Source organism: Arvicola amphibius, chromosome 7 (assembly GCF_903992535.2).
Source record: "Arvicola amphibius chromosome 7, mArvAmp1.2, whole genome shotgun sequence".
Lineage (NCBI taxonomy): Eukaryota > Metazoa > Chordata > Mammalia > Rodentia > Cricetidae > Arvicola > Arvicola amphibius.
Genome location: NC_052053.1, coordinates 21,327,983 through 21,337,902, shown reverse-complemented (window position 1 = coordinate 21,337,902; position 9,920 = coordinate 21,327,983). Strand labels below are relative to the sequence as shown.

Sequence of the window (9,920 nt, the reverse complement as noted above, 5' to 3'; positions counted from 1 at the left end):
CGCTAGTATAAATTAAAGGAGGCCATAAATAGAGTCATATGTTATGTCATGATCATGGATAGCTACAGTATTATTACACTAACCTCTGTATGCTATAGATTCACCACAGCTTTGGAAAACTACTTTGGAAATTCATCTGGCTTTATTTATAAGATCAAGAATTTGTATGGGATATTGAACTCAAGTTGGAAGAGGCGAGTCCGGTCTCAAAATGGAGGTAAAACCGCTGTCCGGTCGCCCCCAGCCTGATTCTGGCCGTCGCCGCTGCCGGGGGGAGGAGGGCCATGATCCAAAGGAACCAGAACAGTTGAGGAAACTGTTTATTGGTGGTCTTAGCTTTGAAACCACAGATGATAGCTTAAGAGAACATTTTGAGAAATGGGGCACACTTACAGACTGTGTGGTAATGAGAGATCCCCAAACAAAACGTTCCAGGGGCTTTGGTTTTGTGACCTACTCTTGTGTTGAAGAGGTGGATGCTGCAATGTGTGCTCGGCCACACAAAGTTGATGGGCGTGTGGTGGAACCAAAGAGAGCCGTTTCTAGAGAGGATTCTCTAAAGCCTGGTGCCCATTTAACAGTGAAGAAAATCTTTGTTGGTGGTATTAAAGAGGATACAGAAGAGTATAACCTGAGAGACTACTTTGAAAAGTATGGCAAGATTGAAACCATAGAAGTTCTGGAAGACAGGCAGAGTGGGAAAAAGAGAGGATTTGCTTTTGTGACTTTTGATGACCATGACACAGATGATAAAATTGTTGTTCGGAAATACCACATTATTAATGGGCATAATTGTGAAGTGAAAAAGGCCCTTTCTATACAAGAGATGCAGTCTGCTGGATCACAGAGAGGCCGTGGAGGTGGATCTGGCAATTTTATGGGTCGTGGAGGAAACTTTGGAGGTGGTGGAGGTAATTTTGGTCATGGGGGAAACTTTCGTGGAAGAGGCGGCTGTGGTGGTGGAGGTGGTGGCAGCAGAGGTGGTTATGGAGGTGGTGATGGTGGATGTAATGGATTTGGAGGGGATGGTGGCAACTACGGTGGTGGTCCTGGCTACAGCAGTAGAGGAGGCTATGGTGGTGGTGGACCAGGCTATGGAAACCAGGGTGGTGGATATGGTGGTGAGGGAGGAGGATATGACGGTTACAATGAAGGAGGAAATTTTGGTGGCAGTAACTATGGTGGTGGGAACTATAATGACTCTGGAAATTATAGTGGACAACAGCAATCAAATTATGGACCCATGAAAGGGGGCAGTTTTGGTGGAAGAAGCTCAGGCAGTCCCCATGGTGGTGGCTATGGATCAGGTGGTGGAAGTGGTGGATATGCCAGCAGAAGGTTTTAAAAAAACAGCAGAAAAGGGCTGCGGTTCTTAGCAGGAGAGAGCGAGGAGTTGTCAGGAACGCTGCGGGTTCCTTTGAGACAGTCGTCCTAAATGCACTGGAGGAACTGTAAAAATCTGCCACAGAAGGAGCGATGATCCATAGTCAGAAAAGTTACCGCAGCTTAAACAGGAGGCCCTTCTTGTTCAGGACTGTCAGAGCCACAGTTTGCAAAAAGTGCAGCTATTGATTAATGCAATGTAGTGTCAATTAGATGCACATTCCTGAGGTCTTTTATCTGTTGTAGCTTTGTCTTTCTTTTTCTTTTCATTACATCAGGTATATTGTGCTGTAAATTGTGGTAGTGGTACCAGGAATAAAAAATTAAGGAATTTTTAACTTTTCAAAAAAAAAAAAAAAAAGAATTTGTATGGTCTGACAATTCCACTTCTACTGTGTTTGCCAAGATAAAAGGAAGCATACTTCCACAAAATGTCTGTAGGGTTTTTTTAGTTTGTTTTATTTTTTTCTTTTCTTTTCGAGACAGGGTTTCTCTGTATAGTCCTGGCTGTCCTGCAACTCCTTCTGTAGACCAGGCTGGGCTCAAACTCAGGGATCTGCTTGCCTCTACATCCCAAGTGTTGGGATTAAAGGCATGCGCCACCACCACTCAGCTCACGAAACGTTTTTTCAACATAATGTTTGTAGCAAACTTATTTATAAACAGCACAAAAAGTAAAATAATAACAGAATAAATACCCTAAATATTCAGAAATTAAATATCCATAAAAATAGTAAGTTAAGATATAACCATACAGTAGATTACTCAACAATAAAAAGAATCCAAGCTGGAGATGTTGTGTGGTTATAGAGTTTTTGCATTACATATGACAAACCCTGGTGACCTGGCAAGTTTTATGTCAATTTAACATAAATTTTCATTTGGGAAGAGTGACTCACAACTGAAAAATAAAATACTTCCATAAGATTTGCCTACTGGCAAGTCTGTAGTACATTTTCTTAATTACTATTTGATGTGGGAGGGCTCAGCTCATTGTCTATTGGTGTCATCCCTTTGCAGGTGGTCCTGGATGGTATAGAGGAGCAGGGTGAGCAAATCAGTAAGAAGCACTTCTCCAGAATCAGTTCCTGATTCTGAGATCCTGCCTTGAGTTCCTACCTTGACTACTCTAGATGACAGACTATGAACTCTAAGATTAAACACCTTCCTTCCCATGCTGCTTTTGGTTATAGTGTTTTATTATAGCAATAGAACTCCTAAGAGAGAAATTGCTATCAGCTTCATGAGGTATTACTATGAAAGACCTAACTATATTTGGGAAAGGATTGTGGAAAGACTTTGGGCTCGAGAAGCCAGGTTCAGAGGTTAATGAGCTATTGTGGGAACTTAGAAAATAATATTGGGTACAGTGCAGATGAAGGAGGCCTGGCTTGTGAAGGTCAGAGGGAAGTCTGAGAGCTGTTTTTGATATTATGAATTTAAAAATCTGTATTTCTGGTCAGCTGGGACTCATAAAGATTCATGAGCCGGGCGGTGGTGGCGCACGCCTTTAATCCCAGCACTCGGGAGGCAGAGGCAGGTGGATCTCTGTGAGTTCGAGGCCAGCCTGGTCTACAAGAGCTAGTTCCAGGACAGGCTCTAAAAAAGCTGCAGAGAAACCCTGTCTCGAAAAAACCAAAAAAAAAAAAAAAAAAAAAAAAAAAAAAAAAAGATTCATGATTAACAAGAGACCAGCACCACTAAAGTAAAACCTTTATTTTACTGGAATAATTGTTAGCTGGAGCTGAGAAGTTAGTTGTGATTAAGAAGGACCAAGAATCATCGAGACAAAATCTTCTGGGAAGTGCCTCTTGGAAGAGTCAGCACACAGAAGCTATGATCCACAGGTAGCCAAGGCTGTACCTTAGGCAGGCAGGTAGTGTAAGAATCGCCCCGGTGGTACTGGCTTTGCAGCTATGAAAGTGTCATGGAGAACACCTGAGGCTTGGCACTGTGTTGCAGAGCTAGAGTTCCTGAAGAGAAACCACTGGTGAAGGTATATCCTCAGGTGCAGTTGAAACCCCAGAACTGAAAGTGTCATGGTGAGAAGATGAGACTTGGCCCCATGTCAGAGCCACTGAAGAAAGCCTGGGTGACTTAAAAATGCTGTCCAGATGCAGTGGAGACTAGCGCGTGTATCCAAAGATCATGAGGAGAAAGTTTATAAACATGGAAAACAGACTAAATAATTGAAATGTTTATAACCAAATACCAATAAGTAAAATATTTAAAGCATTGAAGAATATTGAGAATTAAAAGAAAGAACTCACCCTTGGGGGTGGGAGGCATGAATAGTTCATGGAAAGAATAACAAAGGAAAATAAGGAACAGAATGCAAGCATCTCAAGTTTGAAGATGGATGAAATACATACAAAATACAGAGCTAAAGAAGAAGTTATTTACATATTAAATGAAAAACTCATATTGGCACCAAAAACTTTAGAAAATAGAAATAATACAATATTAACACAGTAAAGAGTAATGCAGTAATTCATTTCATTTACTAACACAACTGATTATTATTTTTTTTTCACAACTGATTTTTTTAACTTATTTTTATTTTATGTGGAATTGTGTGTTGCCTGTTTGCATTTAAGTTCACTGCATGCATCCTAGTGCCTTTGGAGCACAGAAGAGGGTTGTGGATCTCCTGGAACTGGAGTTATAGATGGTTGTCAGCTGTCATGTTGGTGCTGGAAACCTGGGTACTCTGTAAGAACAGCCAAGTATTAACCATTGAACCATATCCCCTGCCCTGGTTTGTCTGTGGCGGTTAGATGAACCGTTGACTTACCTAGAACTGTAGTTACAGACATGTAACTGCCACGTGAATATAGGGAAGTGTCCCTGGGTCCTCTGCAAGTGCAACAAGTGTCCTTAGCCACGAGGAATCTCTCTAGACCCTGGTTATTTATTATTTTTTAATGAGGGGATTTTCTGTATGCTTCATGATTGCTGTGCAGAAACTACATTGTTACTCTATCTTTTATTTTCTGCACACCTTTAGCTTCTTGTATTACTCCATTTGTAGTGATCTGAATACTAGGTCATAAAAATAAGTAGTAAAAACCTTTGTTTTCTTTCTGATCTTAGGGAAAAGCATCCATTCTCTCATGAAATATGATATTTATTATAGGCTTTTTGTAGATGTTCTTTAATAGTTAGATAAGGAAATTTTCACCTTGTTCACTAGATTAAAAAAATTCTGAGTACATATTAAATTTTGTCAGATACTTTTTTGGGGGGACAAATTTAGGTGACAATGTATTTTATTTGTTTTCTTTATGTGGTGGATTACATAAACTGACTTTTAGATGGTTGACTAATCTTGTATTACTGTGATAATTGTGCTGCATTGTCCTTATTTCATGTTCTGGGGTTTAATTTGTTAATATGTTGCTAGTGTAACTTTGTATCTAAATTGATAAACTATATTAGCTTAAAATTTTCTTGTGCATTTTCCACTTATTTTATTTATTACTTATGTGTATCTGTGTGTATGTACATGTACATGAAATACCTGTGAGGGCAAAAGAAGGCATTGGCCGTCTGGAGCTAGAGTTTCAAGAACTATATGAGCTGCCAGACTTAGGTGTTAGGAATTAAACTCTAGTCTTGTGCAAGAGCAGCAAGCACTTTTAACCACAGCTGTCTCTCCACCCCACTTCACCACCATGATTTAAAAACCTAGACTCAGTACTGAGGAAATGATGATATTATAAAAGGGGCTTTTTCTACAGTTTGAATGGGTTTGTGAGACTGAGATTGACGTTGGCATTATTTATTTTAAAAAATATTTATTTTTCTTTATATATTTGTATTTCTGTTCCATGGAACACAGAGGACGGTGTTGGGTACTCTGGAACAGGAGTTATAGGCAGCTGTGAGCCATCTTGTGGATACTGGGAACTGAACCTGCAAGAGCAAGTACTCTTTCTTAACTGCTGGGCCATCTTTCCAGCCCGTTGGTATTATTTCTTTCTCAAAATTTTTAAATAGTATTTACTATTGAAGCTACATGGCTCTTGAATTATCTTTGTGACGAAATCCTTCATAAAAAGGTATCTTTTGAATATAGGAAAACTCACATTTCAAAATTCATTCTTAGTTTTAGCAATCTTCATTTTTAAAAATTATCTTTCTTAATTAAACTTTTAAATTAAATTGTATATGCTATGTCGGTTTTTAAATTAGCTTTAATCAGTGATTTGTATTTTCTCTTTTCTTCTGGATGAAAGTTTATCAATTTTATTGATCTTTAAAATATTTAGATTTTAATTTAGTTAATTCATTATTTAAAGAAATATTTTATTTTACACATGTTTTGCCTGCCTGCATATCTATGCACCACGTCTGTTCATGATGTCCAATGAATCCTTCGGGACAGGAGCTATAAACAATTACAAGCTGCCATGTGGATGCTGGGAATCAAACCTGGGTCCTCTGAAAGAGCAGCTAGTGCTCTTAACCATGGAACTATCTCTACAGCAACTAGTTAATCCATTATTTTATCTTATTATACTATCATTTCATTTTATTTTTGATTAACTTGATTACACTCTTATGCAACATGATATATTTTAACATACATATACTGTGTGTACTGACAAAATCAGGATAAATATCATTCTTTTTAAAAATGCTTTTATTCATTTGTGTGTATGTATGTGTGTAAGGAGTGAATATATCTCTGTATGAAGGAGCATTCATTACATGAGCAAGTTAAGGGTGTCAGTGTCTCAGACCCATGGGAATGGCAAAGCCTTTCCCTTATGGAAGTAAGGGGAAAATATTTGAAATTGGATGCCAGTTCTTCTCTAGGTATGTCTGTTGTTTCTTTATTCCTCAGTTAGGTCAGTCCCAAAGCCCACAAATCATGTATGTAAATGTGGTGCATATGCAAGCCTATACATCTGAGGACACTGGAGATGGATATTGGGTGTCCTGTTTTATTCCTTGAGACGGTATTTAATTGCACTTGGAGTTTGTCTGGAAGCCAGCAAGCCCTGGCATTTGTCCTCACTCCTCATCACATTGGGGTTACAGGCATGCTCATGTGACTTGATCTGAACTCAGATCCTCATGCTTGGACATACAACACTCTTATCCACTTGAGTCCTTCCTTATCATGTCTTTATGTCTGAGTTTTTGAGTCTCTATCTTTTTTATTTTTTATTTTATGAGACAGGGTCTTACTGTGTAGCCATGGCTGGCGTGAAACTCATAGATAGACCAGGACAGCTTCAAACTCCCAGAGATCTGCATGCCTTCACTTCACGAGTACTGGGATTAAATATTTCTTTTATGTTTTCTTAAATTATTTTAAAAATTTAATTATGTGTATATGAGTATTTTTCATGCTTGTGTTTGTGTGTGCCACCTGTGTGACTATGGAGGTCAGAAGGGGGTACTGCTGGAACTGGAGTTACAGATGTGAGCCACAGTGTGTGTGCTAGGAACCAAATTCAGGACCTCTGCAAGAGTAACTGGAGCTCTTAACTTCTTAACTTCTAAACAACCTTCCATCCCTGTTTTCTGTATCTTCATAAAATATATACTAGTGTGCTATGAATAAGTCATCTCACTGTGCTGTAGAGCACCAGAATTTAGTTTTTTCTTTCTGTTTTGGTGCTTGTTTTACAGGTCTTTTAAATTTTTATATATTTTTTAATTTTTTGTACATTGGTGTTTGTTTACATGAATGTCTGTGTGAGGAGGTCAGATCCCCTGGAACAGGACTTATAGACAGTTGTGAGCTGCCATGTCAGTGCTGGGAATTGAATCTTAGTCCTCTGCAAGAGCAGCCATTGCTCTTAACCACTGAGCCATCTCTCCAGCCCCTTACAGGTCTTTAAAAAAAATCTCATTTTTCTTCTCCTTTAAGCCTCTAGTAAGCCTCATTATTTAATATTCAGGATGAATATTTAAAAGCTTTTACATGTGAGAGAAAACATATGATATTTTCTTTTCTGTTTCTGACTTATTTTACTTAATGTCTTTTGGTTCCATTCATTTTACTGCAACTGATATTTCAATTTTCTTTATGACTGTAATATTCCATTATATATGATAATGTTTAACATATTATTTATTACATTGCTTTTAGTCTTTTTTTTTCTGTGTTTCATGTTTTCGGGAAGTTTCTGTTAGTGTGTTCTCACGTTTATTGTATTCTGCTTTGTTTTGTCTTATGGTATTGGGGGTTATGCCCAGGGTTTCTGTAAGTGCTCTGCTACTTTGCTATGTTCCTACCCGTGTTCATGGGTTTAAGATAGTATCATACTATTCAGGGAAGGCTGTCCTGAAACTTACTATTAGCCTAGGCTTGCCTTGAATTTATGATCCTCTTGCCTCAGCTTCCTGAGTGCTAGGAGTCTTATTTGGCCTCATCATTTATTCATATTCAATACTTCCTTTATTCATTCATTTATCTTTGGACATGTACTGGTTTCATATCTTAGCTAGTACTATGAATAGTTCTGTGTTTTTGCCTCTTCTTTGTTCCACACTGTCTAAAGCCCTTACAGTTTTTTGGTTAGATGAATTTTTTTTAGTTTTTTTTTATCTTAATCCATCTGATGAATTTTTAAAATTATAATTATTTTTGTCTCTTTAGTAGTTTATCCATGGCTCATTTTATACATACCTAGTCTTTCCTAATCTACTTAGTATTGTACCATTTTAAATGAAGTATAGATGTCTTTTATCTTTTCTCAGATTTCTTTGATTTTATTGTTCATTCTGTTACTGAAACTCAGGTTTCCCCCATAGTAATTTTCCTTCACTCTGAAGAATATTTAGCTTTTTGCCATAAAAAATGAAACTCTGTCATTTGAAGGAAAGTACATGGAAGTAGAGATCATCATATTAAATAAAACAAGCCATTTCTATAAAAGGAAGTATCATATTTTTTCTATCATATGTGGAATCTTGAAAAAGAAATATGAAGGTAAAACGGTGCTATTAGAGAAAGAGCAAGTGAAAGTGGGGCCTGGATGGAAAAGCTCAAAGTACATTTTATGAGTGCATGGAAGTGTCATAGTGAAACTTCTTATTTTGTACAACCAATATACATGAAAAAGCTTAGTAATATTCCATTTTATGCATATTCACCCTTTACTCATTCACCCACTGGTTGAGATGTGGAGCTGCTCCCACCCATCCATTCTCTTTCTCTCTGGTTTCTCACTATTTTATGACAAATATTTTCTGAATTCTTCTGGTAAAATGTTCTTTCAGATAGTTCCAGATTAGACTTAGCCAATAGGAGGATCAGAGCCTCTGAGTCACCCATCCTGCAAATAGCTCTATAGATGGTGCAGGTTTGAAACTGGCCATTAAGCCTGCCTGTGACTTTGTCAACCTCAGCTGCATTTGTCTGGGTGGACTTGTGGCTTGGCATTAATGATATGGTTGCTCTCAGAGCATTTTGTAGAGGCCAGACCTGTTCACTCCAGGTCTAGTCCCAGCACAGAGACTTCCATCTCTTGATTATTGTGAAGAGTGCCACCACGAGCATAGATATGCATAAATCTTGGATATTTCTCTTCTTTTGGATGTATACCCAGAAATGAAATTACTGGATCATAATGATTTTTAGTGTTTTTGTGGTGAAGAGTTGAGTAGGCATGGCTAGCTTTACACCCAAAATAACAACACACAAGTTGTATTCTTTCAAACACTGCCGGGCCCATTATATCTAGCCTCTTCTTGACTAACTCTCATATTTTGATTAACCAATTTCGATTAATGTGTGTAGCACCACAAGGTGGTGGCTTACCGGAAAGATTCTAACCTGTGTCCATCTTGGAGAGGAGACCTATGTTGTCTGCCTCACTTCCCTTCTTCCCAGCATCCTGTTCTGTTTACTCCGCCTACCTAATTTTCTGTCTTATCAAAGGGCCAAGGCAGTTTCTTTATTAACCAATGAAATCAACACAAAACAGAAGACCCTCCTTGTGTGTGTGTGTGTGTGTGTGTGTGTGTGTGTGTCTATTATCTAAGGCTTTCCATATGACAGAAAATATGATATTTATCTTTCTGGGCATGGTTTATTTTGCTTAATATGGTGATCTCTAAAATCACCAATTTTCTTGAAAATCACAAATCTCATTTTTATGTTTGAGTAAAACTCCATTGTGTATACATATTACATTGCCTGTATCCATTGACTTGTTGATAATAGTCACACTGGTCCTGTAACTCGGGTCTCAATAAACTTGGATGAGCAGGTCTGTATGGTATGTTGACTTGGACCCTTATATGTATTCCCAGGAGTGTTACTAGCCAGGTCTTATTGTAGCTCTTTTTCTTTCACTGTGTATAAACATCAATTCAAAATGGGTCAGAGATCTTAATGTAAGAGTTGGATTGTAGACACTGTTAGCAGAAAACATAAGGAATACACTTTAAGTATAGGCATTGGCAAGAAAAAACTTCAGTAGTTCAGGAAATAATTCCAAGAATTTACAAATGGGATTGCATGAAATTAAAAAGATTCTTCACGGAAAAGAAACATTGTAGTGAAAAGAAAGCCT

The 9,920-nt window shown here is 37.9% G+C and overlaps 1 protein-coding gene across 1 annotated transcript; it reads left to right on the top strand.

The window, feature by feature from the left end:
• The first annotated feature begins 211 nt into the window (after positions 1-211).
• Positions 212-1,345, top strand: LOC119819387 (heterogeneous nuclear ribonucleoprotein A3-like). The gene has a single exon (XM_038337576.1). The coding sequence runs from the start codon at positions 212-214 to the stop codon at positions 1,343-1,345; it is 1,134 nt and encodes a 377-aa protein (XP_038193504.1).
• Positions 1,346-9,920: the final 8,575 nt, after the last annotated feature.